Source organism: Leptodactylus fuscus, chromosome 2, assembly GCF_031893055.1.
Source record: "Leptodactylus fuscus isolate aLepFus1 chromosome 2, aLepFus1.hap2, whole genome shotgun sequence".
In the NCBI taxonomy this organism is placed as follows: domain Eukaryota; kingdom Metazoa; phylum Chordata; class Amphibia; order Anura; family Leptodactylidae; genus Leptodactylus; species Leptodactylus fuscus.
Window position 1 is genome coordinate 156,314,878 of NC_134266.1, and position 17,883 is coordinate 156,332,760.

Consider the following 17,883-nt stretch of genomic DNA (forward strand, 5'->3'; position numbering starts at 1 on the left):
TGAAGACTAACATTTATCAAGTCCAACCTACAGTATAACCCTATAGTGTTTGATCCAGAGGAAGGCAAAAGAAACCCCAGTTGTCATATGTCAGGCAAAAAAAAAGAATAATAGAGCGATAGAGGATGCATGGAAAGAGAGAAGATTTTAATAGTCTATAAATGAAGAACTGATCTTACTAATCCATGAAAGAGCAGATCTTATTTATCCATTAAGAGAGACCTGATCTTATTAATCCTTGAAAGGAGAGCAGATCTTAGTCTATGAATGAACAGCAGGTTTTATTTGTCCATAAAGGGATAGAAGATCGTATTAATCCAGGAAAAGTTAAAAAAAAAAAAAAAAAAAAAAAAAAAAAAAAAATTTAAAAAAAATTCATTTTTTACTACTGTTGTGGGGGCATTTTCTTCATTTCTTTTTTGGGAATATAATATTAATGATCTGTCCTCAGGATAGGTGATTACTATTGGATCAATAGGCTCTGACTCCAGCAGGGCCACCAAACAGAGCTGTTTAAAGAGACTGTGGTGCTCAGACCGTTGTTCTTCACTACTTACCAGGCACTGCACTGTACATTGGATAACGGATGTGCTTGTTATTCAATTGAATAGGAATGAGCTAGAGACTGGCAGTCACAGGACATGTGAAAAGGAAGTAGCACTCGCCACAGCACTCCTGATTCAGACAGCTGATCTGTGAGGGTCCCAGGTGTAGGATCCCTATTAATCTAAGGATGGGTCATCATTATTTTAGTCCTTAGAAAAACCATTCAAGAAACGCCTCCACTATTGAAGCAACATTAAATATTTTTAATGCACTTTATTGTTGTATATCAAATGCATATTTACAATAGCATAGTTACTTTCATTAAGTACTGTAATTACGCATAGACATTAGATAATTGAGAAATACTTGTGTGTCCATTTAACCAATGTAGCAGAATTTACCAAATATCCTGCCCTAAATGATGGTAACTACTGCAATTGTTTGTCATTGTGAGTTTGGTTGTATTTCTAGTAGTTGTTATTGTAATCTTGAAAAGATTACGTAAAAAGCTACAGATATAATTATTCTATTCTTTTCTGGAATGTCAACCAAACTGGTATTTAAACTCAATATTCTGCAGATAATGAAGCATTGCTATGAATGTAACCATATTTACTAAATGCCATCTCCTTTTTCCATGAATTATTCATTATTCAGGCATTCCCACCACAAGAACTCTGTACATTAAAAGAACACTAAACACAGAAAATGCACAATAAATATCCCAGCTATTCCTCTCCATTTATTGCTTTCCTTTGATGTTATTTTTGTCTGAGAAGATTAAGATCCATTCCTTTGTCATACACATATATGCAAATATAGTCCATAAAATCCTGATCATGTATTGCCCACAATTCTGGAACTGAATGTGGTCCGGAGATCAGAATTCCAGAAGTCAAGTATCTTTGGTTTTTAACCTGTTTTCATTCTTTGATTATATTTTATAATTTTATCAGCATTTTATTATTATTGTGGCAGTCATTTTATGTGAGCTGCTACTCTTCTCTAAGATATACTTTTTCTCATTTCTAAAGACTGATGTTTTCTAGAAGGTTCTTTTTTATGTAGCTAGCAATTTAGCTTCAGAGCCTAATATCTACGAGACTGGCTTAAAGGGGTTTTCCAGGCAAAAAAAATGTTTTTGTTTTATTTTAAATGTCTGTTAGTGTTTTTATTGGGTTAACAAATACACCCATATACCTTTAGTTGAGTTATTTCTGGGTGTCTCTGGGAGCTTCTGGTATCTCCTGCATTTGTTTACATGGTTCAGCTTCCTTGTATGTAACTTCCAAAGTAACCCCTCACATTATTCCCCCCATTTTCCTCTTTCCCTCCGTCCCATAACCCCCTCCCTATCTCTCTAGCTATCACGCCCTTCCCTACTCAGCCCAACCCGACCTCATTATATACTTACCTTCTAGGCTTCTTCCTATGGGATGACCCCTCCTTCATTACTGATTCTGCACGCGCGCGATTTTCCACAGCACTGCTCTGTTCTCTGCAGTGATGATCCACCTCTACTGAGAATGCGTGTTAGCTGTGCAGTAGAGGTGGATTATCGGCAGCAATGTGCAGAGCAGTACTTGGAGAAGAGGGTGCGCCTGCAGAATTGGTAAAGATGGGGATCCGTCCTGCAGGAAGAAACCTAGAAGGTAAGGATAATGGAGGAGGGAGTAGTAGTGACAACCGTTTCCGGAAATAGGGAAACGGATGGTCACCAGATAATTAAACACTGTCCCTGGGGTGATCATGGATGACTATACATTTTTGATTATGTTATATAGAAAATAGAAGCAGCAAGGGTGTTTAGAATAGTGTAGGGATTTCCAGTCGTCTCAGACAACCTCTTTAATAACAGATTTTAGGACTGCATCCATGGTTAACGTGTAGCATCACTAGTGGACAGATTGTTGCTGAAACCCTTTTATTATCATTTTATTAAAAATCAAGACATTTTAAAGCCGGGGACCCACGTGACGCAAACGCCATGGTTTGGCCGCAGCAGAAGTGCCTTTTTACAGTCACAGAGGTTTCCTCTGCAGACTTTCTGTGAAAATCTCTGCAGGACGCTATGTGGAGCCAAATAAATGCTTTTCACCAAGAAAACAAATCTGTCATACAATCCCTTTACAGTGCATTTCTGAAATAAAATAATTGTCAGTAAGTTTACTGACAATGACAGGGTTTTCTCATCTGCCATGTTATTAAATCTCTGCTCAGGCATTTTGTAACTAAATCCTTTTGACCAATTCCACATCATATTATAGCATTCAGCAAAAACTCCATATTTATGGCCATGGATAGTATCAGAATTTGTTTTGTGAGATCTGATGTCATCACTTGCACTAAATATAAGGTTTCTAGATAGTGCCATGATATACATGTGATATATATATATATATATATATATATATATATATATATATAGTTTATTTATATTGAGTTATTTTTTGTTCAAGAAAATAGCTTTTTAATAGGTGTATGTATATGCTTCTACGTTAGACTAGTTTATTCTGCTACAGAAGAAATAAAGTAAAGTAGTTGCTGGGTATTATGAGACATTGTGCATTTATGTTTCTCTTTCTCCTTAAGATGACAGGTTGGTATGCCAAGGTTAAATTGCACTTGATTTGTAATGTTATTGAGATTCATTAAGTAAAACCCATTTTAGTGATCCAAGGGTAATCATGCAGAACAAAAAGCAGAAAATTACGGTAGTTCAGTGCCAGCGATTCAGCTGCTTTGTGACTTGTACTACCTTGTTTGGACATCTTTCAATGGTAACTAGGTCGTACATGGGTCTAAATAATATTAAGGTCTAAGCATTTTTTCCTGTTTCTTTAAAAGATGTTTGTAGTTGAGAAGATTGAAGGAACAAATTGCAGTCTCCACGAATTCACTATTACTGGATCAACGTATGCTCCAGAGGGGCAAGTGTGAGTATTTAACATTAAGTCTTACTGTCCTAAAACAGAAGTGTATTGGGAATTTCATTTGTTTAACGTTGATTCGATTTCAGAAACATTAATATGTGAAGTCTAAATCAAACAAGGAACGATCGTTTCATTAAATGTTATGAATAGGGTGAATAGAGAGTTGTCTCCTCATTTCTCTAATGGCACGTTGAAGCCTTCCTTAAAGCATAACTAAACTTTCCACAACTTTTGATTTTTATGGCAGCTTTTGTATCAATTTTCAATTTCATAATATACTTTATTAACAAATTTTGGCTCCTTTCTGTGAAATCCTGCATTTTTTCACTCTCTCCTTTGCTTGTCTATTTACAGTTGTTCCCTGCTTTTCGCTGTATACCATGTATAGGTTATGTGAAATGTAGAGAGAATTAGCTTTGGGAGGGTCACTTCAAATGGCTATATTTTGGGCATTATAGCTTTTATTTTATTTGAACAGCTTGAAAGATGATCACCCTGTTCAGTCTGGACAGTATGACGGTTTGGTGGAACTGGCTACCATCTGTGCTCTCTGTAATGACTCCTCTTTGGATTTTAATGAGGTAGGTATGGTCCTGTGATACAAGTTTGGGTTCTTCTCCATAACAATGGCTGAAGTATATGGTATACAGTAGGAACATAACCTAGTTATTATATAGGATGTTAATGTCTTTAGATAATCTCTTGTTAAGCAGGAATGCCTGCATGTGAGTGGGTATATACAGTGATGTATATAATGCCATAATTACAAAGCACAGTTACACATAAAAGGATAAGAACTTGTGCTTGTTCCATTTTTAAAGAGGACTTTTCATGACCTCTAAGACGTTCTCTACCTCGGCAAGCCTGGTTTTCAGTTTTACAGGTATTTGCCCCAGGGCCAGAAATGTCAGCGGGGTTAGTTTCAGCCCCCGCTATAACTGCACAGTCAGAGGGGATGGCCTCACAGTTCAGCATCATCACTGGGCAGTAAAAAACGCCCCCTTTTACAGTACAGGTTTGTAGAAGCATATCATCTGTAGGGCTCCTCAGTGATGGCGCTAAGTAGTGAGGCCCACTACTAAGTGAAATCAGTAGCCGAAACTATCAACACCGATCGCATTGGCACTGGGGCATATACCTGCAAAACAGAAAGTGCGCTGAATTCCGTCAGCACTGTAGTGGTATATAACATGCCACATTATCAAGGATATGAGGAGTCCTCATTTAGTATAGACAAAAGGTTATAGCAGTATCATATGTACAAACCAGGAAAGACTCCATCCTAAAACTGCCCTACAGTCTTGTTTAGAGCTGAAGCTAGACTTTCCATTGCCTGAGGCAAAGCTTAGAGCACATGTTCCTGTTTCCTCTCACACCTCTGCTTCCTGATATGACTTCTTCGTCTGCTCATAAAAGTTAGATATTGTACAGTACAGTAAGCTTGTATACAGTGTTTATTTAGTCATGAAATAGCATATAAAAAGGTATAGGATATACCCACCCAGCATCCAAACTGATCAGCTGATGAATATTAAGCACAGAATTGTGCATGGTATAGCGGCTATGCTTGGTATTGCATCTCCATCCCATTCATATGAATGAGATTGATCTGAGTACAGGCCATGTGACCAATGAACATGTGAAGAAAAAGAAGTGCTGACCCAAGCATACAGCAGATCAGCAGGCCTCACAAATCTTTTTTTTTTGTTTGTTTGTTTTTTGTTTTTTTAAATGAAGACTGTGAGCCCCAGATAGGGATCACAATGTCCTTTGTTCCCCCCCTATCAGTATGTCTTTGTAGAATTGGAGGAAATCCACGCAAACATGGGAAGAACATACAAACTCCTTGCAGATGTTGTTCCTGGTGGTATTCGAACCCAGGACTCCAGCGCTGCAAGGCTGCAGTGCTAACCATTGAGCCACCGTGTTGCCCCTTGCAGGCCTCACAAAATCTGATTTTGATAAGCAATCCTAAGGATAGGACATGAATATTAGAAACCCAGAAAATTGTATGCATTCTTCCAATAGTTTGTATGTTGGTTTGCAGCAGGAAACATGAATGACATTTACAAAGGTTCATGAGGGTGCAATCAAACAATAACAATTGAGAGAGAGGATATTTACATAAATATATAAAGTTTTTTTTTTTTTTATATTTCATTATGCACAATAATGTAATGTAATTTAACTGTTGACATCATGTTTGGGTTTTTTTTGTTTGTTTGTTTTTTTGCAGTCCAAGGGAATATATGAAAAGGTGGGAGAAGCAACAGAAACCGCCTTGACTTGTTTGGTGGAAAAGATGAATGTATTTAATACTGATTTGACCAAGCTTTCTAAGGTGGAACGAGCAAATGCCTGCAATTCTGTGAGTATGCATACTTTGTTCAATAAATGTGAAACAATGTGTGAATGTTATGGTGGTGTATCAAATATTTCAGTTTTCAAATAGTTTTGTAGATAATTAAGAGTTAGAGTTTGGGTTTTTTTGCTTTCATCTTTGTGCTATCAATCTTCTGTATTAATTGGTGCCAATGGATATGATCATGAATGCAGCAATATTCTATGGCTGGCACTTGTCAGAAGCCCAGCCATGATTTCATTATTGTAGCTGAGTGATCTTCTTATTTTCTGCATCTCTGCACTAGAAGATAATCTGGACACAATAAGTAAATAATGACGGGTTTCTGACAAGTGACAGGCCATAGAGAGTTCTTGCAGCCAAGGTCATATCCATTGACAAATCAAAACTAAAGATTGTCCCCATTAGATAGAGAAGATATGTAATATTCTGCAACATTTTTAACTTAACTTTGCAAAATTGTTTAATTGATAATTGTCTGCAAATTCCAATATGGCTGTGTGCCTTGTAATGGCCCTTAGGTAGTTTAAGCCCTACAATGACATCTGATCTTTAACTGTACATGTACTTTCAGTTCTAGTGAAAAGATGAGACAATGGGGTTGATTTACTACGTTGTATACACCTGAATTCTGATTTTGTTTACGGAAAAAAACAAAAGGGTGTAACAGGGTGTAGCGAAAGAGAGCGCAGTGGTAGCAGATTTAATCAGACTAAGGACCCTAAGGGCTCCCCAAAGGTCCCTCTGCTGCATAAAAATGCCATTATTCTAAACAGCACAAGGTGGGTCCAGTACAGATTTTGCTTTGGGGCTCAGGAGTGTTAAGTTACCTCTCTGAGGTGGAGCTTCGTGCAAAGTGACATGGTTTCACTAGAAAGGAGCGCCATGTGCACCAGCTAATAGTCAGTATGAATGTAAACTAAACAATCCATGGATACCTCAGATTTCTCACCCAGCATCAGTCACTGTGGTAAATGTGTTATATTTTAAGACTGTACTGTCTGAAAGTTAGGCAGCATCAGGAAATCTGCCCTTATCTACTTTAATAAACTAATAAGGTGGATTGTATGTATAGAAGAATTTTACTCTTTCATGGCAAATCAGGTTATAAAGAAACTTATGAAGAAGGACTGCACTTTGGAGTTCTCTCGGGATCGCAAATCCATGTCAGTGTATTGTACTCCTGTTAATTCCAGTGGCACAACATCTGGCACTAAGATGTTTGTTAAGGTAAGAGGGGTTGCTGTATTTTTTTGTGTGTACAGAGCATGATTGTGATGAAATGTGTACAGTATGCCATGTTTATTGAGGCTTTCTACATGGAACACTTCTGTTTCTTTCTCATAATCTAGAGTAGAAAGTGGCTAACAGGCAGCAGCTCTCACTGCGTCTGCATGACAAATGAGCAGCTGGCCACGTGTTTCCATGGCCAAAATCAGCCATTTGCTGAAAGATCGCTTCCATTTGTGGAAAAATACGTGCTGTAGACACACTGTGTTTTCCAAAACTGTTGTGGTTTTGGAAATCGCAGCATGTTTATACCTACGGAGATGCCACGGACTTTATGTGAAAATCGCTAGGGGAAAAAACACGATGTGTTGCTGCCGCGGTTTGTCCTGCAGCATGTTTTGGCTGCGGCCCGCTAAGTGGGTTCTCAGCCTAAAATCAGATTTGCAGGACTTTTCTCTCCGCCATTTTCTGTATAAAACCAGCAGAAACCAGACGGACCCCGTTTTGGTCTATGGAGTTTGCAGGTTTCCATGAGTAACTGCTTTTTAAAAGGACAGGTTCTCAATCTTTCGAGTACCCATGGGGACACGAAGGCCGGAAACCAGAACGCTAACGTGAACCTAGTGTTAGCAGTGATATAGCCAATTTGTGACCGCTGAAATCCGTGATTGGCCACAGCGCTCATCTAAGCTGCATCACTTCTGCTCCAGTGGGAGTAGTGGAGAATAGTGTTTCTTTTATTATTATTATTTTGTGTTATTACTATTATAGCCCAGCCTATATGGTTTTTCTGGTCTGCCTGGAAACCACTTTAAGCCCTCAAACACGTTTATGCTAATATACTCTGAATTAAGGACGTATTATTGACAAATACTATACAGAATTGATACTTATGTAAACTGTATTCAGTCGATGGATGTTCCAAGGAACACCTTTAATCAAAAGTTAAAAGCCCGTTCAGGTAAAAAAAATATTAATAAAAAAAAAGTGGCTACTTCTCTAGTAAAGTGTAATGAAACTTTTGGAGAAATTTTGATTTTCTGGCAGTATTTGTGTCAATAATAAATTTTGTAATATACTTTATTAACAAATTTTGGTTCCTTTCTGTTAAATCCTGCATTTTTTTCACTCTCTGTAATTCATATAGGTAGGTCTGCATACTTGAGAATCTCCTCGTTCATATGATAGCAAAAGTTTCTCCTTTTTCTGATGCCTGAGATATACCCATTTGAAGTGACCCTCCCTCACTTGTCAGTTTCTCTTCAGTTCACACAGCCCATGCACAATGAGAAGCAGGGAACAGCTCTCAATAGAAAAACAAGGGAAAGAGGGAAGTTATGGAGGATTTCCCAGAAAGGAAACAAAATTGGTTAATAAAGTATATTACAACATTTCTTAATGACACAAAGGCTGTCATAAAATCAAAAGTTCTCTGGAAGTTTAGTTATGTGGTTTGTGGTTACTTATAGTTAATAAAATCACACAGTACTCTGACCTAAATTTGCTTATAGAGTGGCGCTGTACTACCATCTAGTGTAGAATTAACCATCTTAGTTTACCTGTGGGTAATGATAGATTTTTTTTTTCTCCAGAATTAGATTTATTTACAGCTATCCAGTTCTATTTATTTATCGAATATCCAATTTAGTTTCATGTAAAATTTTTATGTCAAAATTGTTTGTTTGTAGGGTGCTCCTGAAAGTGTAATAGAGCGTTGTAATTATGTGCGTGTGGGTTCTGCAAAGCTTCCATTGACTCCATCTGCTAGAGAAAGGATCATGTCTAAGATTCGGGATTGGGGTACTGGTATGGACACACTACGTTGCCTTGCTTTAGCCACACGGGATGTGCCTCCTAAATTGGAAGACATGCAATTAGAGGATTCCAACAAATTTATCAATTATGAGGTGAGTGTTTCTGAATACTTTTGTGGTTGCTAAAAATGTTAATAGTATAATTGCACTAATTTGATTGTATGTTTTATTAGACAAATTTGACATTTGTTGGGTGTGTCGGCATGCTTGATCCTCCACGTAAAGAAGTAACTACCTCAATTCAGATGTGCAAAAAAGCTGGTATCAAAGTAATAATGATAACTGGAGACAACAAAGGCACAGCAGTGGCTATTTGCCGAAAGATTGGAATTTTCTCTGACTCCGAGGACATAACAGATAAGGCTTATACTGGCAGAGAGTTTGATGACCTCCCATTAGAGAAACAGAGAGATGCTTGTCGTAGTGCTCGGTGCTTTGCTCGTGTGGAACCAGCACACAAGTCCAAAATTGTAGAATATTTACAGTCTTTCAATGAAATCACTGCCATGGTAAGATCTGTCATTTAATAAAAAGTTAATAGTAGAAGAAGACTAAAAATTTTAAATGCTCCAATTGATATTTTTTATTGTCTTAGACTGGTGACGGAGTAAATGATGCTCCAGCCCTCAAGAAGGCAGAGATAGGAATTGCTATGGGTTCTGGTACTGCAGTGGCAAAATCAGCAGCAGAGATGGTCCTCTCTGATGACAACTTCTCTACCATAGTATCTGCTGTAGAAGAAGGGCGAGCAATTTATAACAACATGAAACAGTTCATTCGCTATCTCATCTCTTCTAACGTTGGTGAAGTAGTCTGGTAAGACATTGCTAGCATTTTTCTGGGAGTTCATATACATAGTATAGAAATATATTCTACTACGTTCTTCATGGTTTCTATTACTGAAATACATAAATACTGATAGAAACTATACAAGACATACAGAGGCACATTTACAGGAATTGTTGCAGAACATCTGTACTCATGCCCTTACTGACTGACCTGATACCTGACCCGAAACCTACAATCCCCACCTCCCTCTATTTAATTTCCTTGTGTCGTCTTTTACCTATTTCATCATTCTTAAAGGAAGGGATTCTGATATATATATATATATCTGTTAGGAAATACTTTAGTTTATAAATTAAAATCTATAATTTATTGATTCATTGGAAATGCTTAGTCACAATATTTTCTTTCAGCATCTTTCTTACTGCCATTCTTGGCCTACCTGAAGCCCTCATCCCTGTTCAGCTCCTCTGGGTTAATTTGGTCACTGATGGCTTACCTGCAACTGCTCTGGGATTTAACCCACCTGACCTTGACATCATGGACAAGCAACCACGTAATCCCCGAGAGCCACTTATCAGTGGGTGGTTATTCTTCAGATACCTGGCCATTGGAGGTATGTTCTCAAAACCATTTTTTTGATTAATCAAAATATTTTCTTCCCAACCTTGCGTTAAAAGTTGACCAAACTACAAAATATGCATTTTTATTTTTAGAAGTAGTCCTCATGAAAATACTGTACCATTTATGATGCTAATCTTTATTTATACACTACCAATATGTTCTGCAGTGTGTTACGTTTCAGGAGAAATGGAAACTATACAAAATAACATATGTTAAGACCTCTGCAACCTCTTAAAGCATGCTGAGTTTTGAAATAAAAGCCACAACCCAAAAGAATTGCACAAAAAGTTAGAAAAATCACTACAGAAAAAAAACACACTGCTTCACTAATCCCTCTTTATCTGTCCACCATGTTTTAGCAAGATATGGTGCAAAAATTGTGACTTTTTTCCAAAAAACAATAGAGAGGAATTCATTAAGACTGGCATTCTGTCCCCATCTTGTGCGAGATGCACCTAAATTATTTATGTGCTCCAGAATTGCAATGCCATATTGGAACAGGCATAAATTTAATGTATAACTCATGCCAACTTTCTAGCAGAAGGAACAAGGTGACACAGATTTGTTGGATTTTGACGCTGTATTTGAATAGTGATTAAAAGCTACTCTCCAGTAATCATGGTGCGCTAAAGTGATATTGGAGGAAATGGTGTTCACTAGTTTGTGAGTGATTATGACTAGAGTATTTGTCAAAAAGTCACTAAAAGTAATCTGTCAGGATGGTTTACATGCATACTATAAACTCAGATACATGCATGTTTATTCTCAAGACATACTCATCTGGATTACCTCCTGAAACCCTTTCTTCTGATCTTTTCAGTGTATGTGGGTTTAGCCACTGTAGGCGCTGCAACATGGTGGTTCTTATATGATGAAGATGGACCACAGGTCACATTCTACCAGCTGGTACGTTTAATTTGTTACCCATTTGTAAGAAACTTCAGACACATCCAGTGATTATCATGTGACGCTTACTAATCTCTTACAATACTTCTCATAGACATATGTCATACTTTCATTTCATTGCTCTGTAAAATGACACCTTTCTGTATCCGAGACCCTGCTATATATGAGGAATGACAGATTAAAGTAATCCGCTTTGTCAAACCAGATTGAGAAATTTTGTTAGCACGTGATAATACTGACTGTTTTTCTAAACAATATCACAGCATTCACTTGCAAAGAACTTTTCTTTCCAAAATAGGGTACATTCTCTCCACGTTTTTCACATGTGTTTATCTAGCCAGTTTAATGGATGCCAATGGGAGAGCATCTGGCTGCGTAGGGTTCAGTTTAAAAAAACAAAAACAAAAAACACTGTTCTGTTGCTGTTCAAAGTTTATAGGACACAAATACATAGTTTCATGCTTTTATACACATCACAAAATGAAATGTAAAGCAACGCTATGGAAATAGATGCCTTTGTTAGTATGTGAATGTACCCAAAGTTGTTTTTGTTAGGGATTCCATACAAATACTATTAAACTGTAAATATCATATTAAATTTAAGTACACAACAAAGAATTGGGACAACACTGTGGCTCAGTGGTTAGCACTGCAGCTTTGCAGTGCTGGAGTCCTGGGTTCAAATCCCGCCAGGAACACATCTAGGACAGTGGTTCTCAACCTTTCTAATGCTGTGACCCCACAATACAATTCCTCATGTTGCGGTGACCCAATTCAGTTTGGAATGTGCATGACATGAATGTACATAATGGCGTGTGTTCCAGCTGAATAGTGTTGCTGCAGACAGTAGCATGGCTTCTGAGTGGCTAAAGCCATCGGAAATATGTATTTTCTGATGGCTTTAGGCATACCTCCCAACTTTTGAAGATTAGAAAGAGGGACAAAACATGCAGCGCGCGCAGCGGCGAATTTAGCCCCGCCAACTTTTATGTTGACTCCGCCCATTCTCATTCATTTTTCATATGCTCCCACACAGTATAATCCTCCTACAGTCACCCGTACATTATATGTCCCCTCGCCATCTCTCCCCCAGTTTCATATAACCCCTTCATCTGCCTCCAGTTTCATGTCCCCCCTTCATCTGCCTCCAGTTTCATGTCCCCCCTCCATCTCTGCCCCCAGTTTCATGTCACCCCATCTCTTCCCCAGTTTCATGTTCCCCCATCTGTGCCCAGAGCTTCATGTCCCTCCATCTCTGCCCCCAGTTTCATGCCGTCCCCCCTTCATCTGCCCCTTTATTATGTTCCACCTTAATGTTTAAAACAAAAACTCTTATACTCACCTTCCAACGTTCCCCCGCCGCTCTCTTCGTGGTCTCACTTACTCACATAGATGTAGGCGCGATGTGATGTCATCACATCGCGGTTACGCATGCAGAAGCCGCAGCACAGCGTTAAAGCAGGAGCTGGCTGCGACAGCTCCTGCTTTAATCGCCTGTGTGTTCAACGCATCGGCATCCTCCGGGCGCCGATAAGTTGAAACCGGGACATTCCTCCCACCGACTGGGACGGTTGGGAGGTATGCTTTAGGCGACCCTTGTGTTTTGGTCGTTCGACCCCCGCTGTTCTAGGAGTTTGTATGTTCTCTCCGTGTTTGCGTGGATTTCCTCCCATTATACAAAGACATACTGATAGGAAAACAATATACATTGTGATCCCTAAATGGGGCTGACGATCTACATTTAAGAAAAAAAACAAAAAACTGAAAGAATTGCTAAATGCTAATGGTAAATATTACTGGTCAAGCCAATAGACAGACTGGATTGATGCTTTTTGCAAAGGCCACTTACACAGACAAGTTTTGAAAATCGAGGGAAAGAAGCTTAACACTTAAAAACATCTTCTCAGAACATGGAGCCTCTCTGTTCACTCCACCGTCACATACCCCACCATCAGCAAAGCAGCTGACAGTGATCAGTGACATATCATGATGTATGGTGTTAATGGAACAATATTTTATCATTACCTAGATATTTCCACTATATAACCTTGTATATACTTTCAAGTAAAGTTCAGCTTTTTCATGATTTAGTGATAGTATAAAATTTTTGAACTGGATGTCCATAAATCTTTTTTCTACCACTATGTAACTATGTACCACTCTTTTTTTCCTTTACTTCCTTTTACAGAGACATTTTATGAAATGTACACCTGACAATGCTTTGTTTGAGGGAATAGACTGTGAAGTGTTTGAGTCCCGCTATCCCACAACTATGGCCCTTTCAGTGCTTGTAACTATTGAAATGTGCAATGCCCTCAACAGGTAGGTAAATAATAAATGTTTGACTTGGAAGATCAAGATCATATATGTATATTATATTCTCATATACGCAATGCAGGATGTCTTTTCCCCTGCTTCCCCTTCAGCCTGACCACAGCCATATGGGTATGACTGGTGATGAACAATATACAAGAGACTTCACACTGAAAGTGCAATATCCAAGTCTTTTTTTTTTATTAATCACCAGATTGGTCTATATCAAAATAGTAGGGAATATATTGAAACAGTGTTACCGTACATCCAATGACATCGAAGTGTTGACAATTATGTAGAGGTGTGTAAAGGCTTTTCGTCACAAGGACCTTCTTCAGACTCCTAGAAGTCTTAGAAAGGGAAAAGAGGGTTCCGTATCCACTGTAAGTAGGTTTGTCTGAGTTGCAGAGCAAAGTGCAGTCATATAGCCGAGGAAGTGCTGGTGGTGGACAGATCTCCCATCCAATTCAATGTAAGAAATGGCCGACTGCGTTATTTTGTCTGTCTCCAGTACTCCCATTGAAGTGAATTGGGGCACAGTCCATCACCAGTCACTCTGACTCTGACTGGAGACATGCGGTTTAGGCAGTAGGCATTTATTACTATGTAGCTAAAAACCATAAAACAAGACAAAGTCCAGTAGGATTTGATGGGAGACATACAAGTACCATTGGTTGATTGTCTGTCATATACTTCAATTGCAGTCTGCTCTATACAGCCTGTAAAAGAAGTGCTGCAATTTTACAATGCATTGCAATGTAATTAGTGATTTTATAATTACTGTAAAAAAAAAAAAAAAAAAAAAAGTTAATTGCCCCCTTTTCCCTAGAAGACTTATGAAAATATATAAAAAAAAATTGCATGAAACACCTACACTACATGGGATACAAAGGTATCTCTGTGTCCAAAAATACCCAATCTACAAGATCAAAATAAAAATTTGGATAAAAAGTAATCAAAGCCGTAAAACATTCCCCAAATTACCGTATTTTTCGGACTATAAGACGCACTTTTTTTCCTCCCAATATGGGAGGAAAATGTGTGTGCGTCTTATAGTCCGAATGCAGCGTGTGCAGCATCTGTGTCCTGTCTATGAGAATCAAAAGGAGAGCAGCACGGTGCCTGCCTGGTCTGCCCCTCCTTCCCTGTCTGTGTCGCGTCATTGCAGGAGCGAGATCTGAGAGGCAGGGAAGTAGGGGCGGGCCAAACAGGTGAAGAAAGCGTGGTTTCAAGCTTGCCGAGAAAACCACGCCTCCTTCTCCCGTCTGGCCCGCCCCTCCTTCACTGCCTCTCAGATCTGGCTCCTGCAATGTAGCCACACAGACAGGGAAGGAGGGGCGGGCCAAACGGGAGGAGGAGGCGTGGTTTTCTCGGCAAGCTTGAAACCACACCTCCTTCACCCGTCTGACCCGCCCCTACTTCCCTGCCTGTGTGGCTTCATTGCAGGAGCAAGATCTGAGAGGCAGTGAAGGAGGGACGAGCCAGATGGGTGAAAGAGGCGTGTTTTCAAGTTTGCTTAGAAAAACCACACCTCCTTCACCCGTCTGGCCCGCCCCTTTTTCTCTTCTTGCATAGCTTCACTGCAGGGTGTCACTTTCCATCCATGCAGGGCCGCCGATAGGCCAGTACTACTGCTACTGGCGTCAGGGGCCCGGCCAAATTGAAAAATGGGGGGGGCCCGGTTTTGGCCCGCCACCGTGTGCCGGCCCCCTGGCGCCCGTAGCAGTCATTGTGTACGTCCTATTTCAACTCAGATCTGCATCCAGAGGATGCAGATCTGAGTTGAAGACATACGCAGCTGAAGCAAGGAGCTGACACAGGTCAGCTCCTCGCTTCGCCGCTGCGTGCCTCTCTTGCTGACACATATGCGGCTGAAGCGAGGAGCTGACATGTGTCAGCTCCTCGCTTCGCCGCTGCTACTGGCTTGTAGACGCGATGTGATCACATCGCGTCTACAGTAGCCGGCGGCAGCAGCGAAGCGAGGAGCTGACACAGGTCAGCTCCTCGCTTCAGCCATCGCGTCTACAAGCCAGTAGCCGGCGGCGAAGCGAGGAGCTGACACAGGTCAGCTCCTCGCTTCGCCGCTGTGCGCCTCTCTCGCTGTCACATATGCGGCTGAAGCGAGGAGCTGACCTCTGTCAGCTCCTCGCTTCGCGCCTCCGCTACTGGCTTGTAGACGCGATGTGATGACGTCACATCGCGTCTATAACTGTGCGCCAGTGAGAGAGGCGCGCAGAGAGCTGCGAGGGAACGAAGGAGAAGGTAAGTCAGTCAGTGTAATGTGGAACGTGAAACTGGGGGCAGAGATGGAGAGGACGGCATGACACTGGGGGCAGAGATGGAGAGGACGGCATGACAATGGGGGCAGAGATGGAGGGACAGGAATATGGGAGCAGAGATGGAGGGGGCATGAATCTGGGGGTAGAGATGGGGGACATGAAACAGGACAGAGATGGAGGGGACATGAAACTGGGGGCAGAGATGGAGGGGTGGACATGAAACTGGGGGCAGAAATGGATGGGCGGACATGAATCTGGGGGCAGAGATTGGGTGGCAGACATGAAACTGGGGGCAGATGAAGTGTGTATATGAAGCTAGGGGAGAGATGGAGGGGGGACATATAATGTACGGGTGACTGTAGGAGGATTATACTGTGTGCGGGCACATGAAAAATTAATAAGAATGGGTGGAGTCAACATAACAGTGGGTGGGGCTAAATTTGCCGCGGCGCGCCGCACATTTTGTCCCTCTTGTGGTTCTTCAAAAGTTGGGAGGTATGGGTACAGGGGGCAATGGAAAGATGTTAGAAGGTGGACGGGGGGGGAAGGGGGATTGTTGGGGCATCGGGTGTGCGGCACTGCGGAGAGGGAACTGGGGCAATAATATATAATATAGAAGTTTTTAGCTGGATAATGATGTAGGCTCCTATACTACTAGCATAGCAGCCTGTTTGGGGGTGGGACTTTCACTTTAAAGGAGTGTTCACATTGCGTTTTTGGCCTCCCTTGCCGGGATACGTTGGTAACCAGTCACAATCAGCTCCCCACTTATCCCTGCACGGAGAACTGCAGGCCCCCACTTTTTTTTTTAATGGCCAGTTCTTCGTGCAGGGATAAGTTGACAGCTGATTCTGACTGGTTACCAACGTATCCTGGCAAGGGAGGCCAAAAACGCAATGTGAATAAGCCCTGAGGATTTATTAAGAGGGCTCTTATAAATGGTGTTGGCTCTCTATAGGCGCTGTCACACGGAGCAGATTATACCTGCAAATAGAATCTGATTAAGCCTTGTAATGCTGCTAAATAAAGGGAAATGTAATACAGAATGGGTATGTCGCAAAATAAGGTAGTTTTAAAATGGGGGGGGGGGCAGACACTTAGGCTGTATGGGGCCCCAAAATTCCTGATGGCGGCTCTGCATCCATGGATTATATATATATATATATATATATATATATATATATATATATATATATATATATATATATATGTTCAAATCACCCCCATATCCCTAGAATACATATAAAACAAAAACATTACTGTTGAAACACATGCACATTTGGTATCCCTGTGTCCGAAAGCCCCCGGTTCTATTTACATTGGTGAAATATTATATTATTAGGTTATTAAATATATACCTTTTTTTTTTTTTTTGCTTAATTTTTTTTTTCCCTACTTTCCTCCTCTATAGAGATGAGCGAACAGTGTTCTATCGAACTCATGTTCGATCGGATATTAGGCTGTTCGGCATGTTCGAATCGAATCGAACACCGCGTGGTAAAGTGCGCCATTACTCGATTCCCCTCCCACCTTCCCTGGCGCCTTTTTTGCTCCAATAACAGCGCTGGGTAGGTGGGACAGGAACTACGACACCGGTGACGTTGAAAAAAGTAGGCAAAACCCATTGGCTGCCGAAAACATGTGACCTCTAATTTAAAAGAACAGCGACGCCCAGCTTCGCGTCATTCTGAGCTTGCAATTCACCGAGGACGGAGGTTTCCGTCCAGCTAGCTAGGGCTTAGATTCTGGGTAGGCAGGGACAGGCTAGGATAGGAAGGAGAAGACAACCAACAGCTCTTGTAAGAGCTAAATTCCAGGGAGAAGCTTGTCAGTGTAACGTGGCACTGACGGGCTCAATCGCCGCAACCCAGCTTTCCCAGGATCCTGAATGGAATACACTGTCAGTGTATTCCCGTATACCCGATATATACCCCGATACCCGTTCCAACGGTGTGCCCCCCCACCTTCACCCCAGAAATACCCTGCAAGTCCCCTAGCAATAGAATTGGGGCTATATACACCCACAATTTTTACTACTGGTATACAGTGCCATTGTCTGACTGGGAATTCAAAGAATATATTGGGAATAC

The 17,883-nt window shown here is 40.6% G+C and overlaps 1 protein-coding gene across 1 annotated transcript in view; it reads left to right on the plus strand.

Moving 5' to 3' along the window:
* ATP2A3 (ATPase sarcoplasmic/endoplasmic reticulum Ca2+ transporting 3) overlaps positions 1–17,883 on the plus strand; it is a 177,464-nt gene that overhangs the window by 110,334 nt on the left and 49,247 nt on the right. Inside the window, exons 9-18 of the mRNA XM_075264868.1 lie at positions 3,394–3,482; positions 3,958–4,060; positions 5,716–5,847; positions 6,946–7,071; positions 8,760–8,978; positions 9,059–9,394; positions 9,481–9,701; positions 10,085–10,287; positions 11,116–11,201; positions 13,390–13,523. Coding sequence (XP_075120969.1) covers positions 3,394–3,482; positions 3,958–4,060; positions 5,716–5,847; positions 6,946–7,071; positions 8,760–8,978; positions 9,059–9,394; positions 9,481–9,701; positions 10,085–10,287; positions 11,116–11,201; positions 13,390–13,523 — 1,649 coding nt within the window. The remainder of the gene's footprint in view (positions 1–3,393; positions 3,483–3,957; positions 4,061–5,715; positions 5,848–6,945; positions 7,072–8,759; positions 8,979–9,058; positions 9,395–9,480; positions 9,702–10,084; positions 10,288–11,115; positions 11,202–13,389; positions 13,524–17,883) is intronic.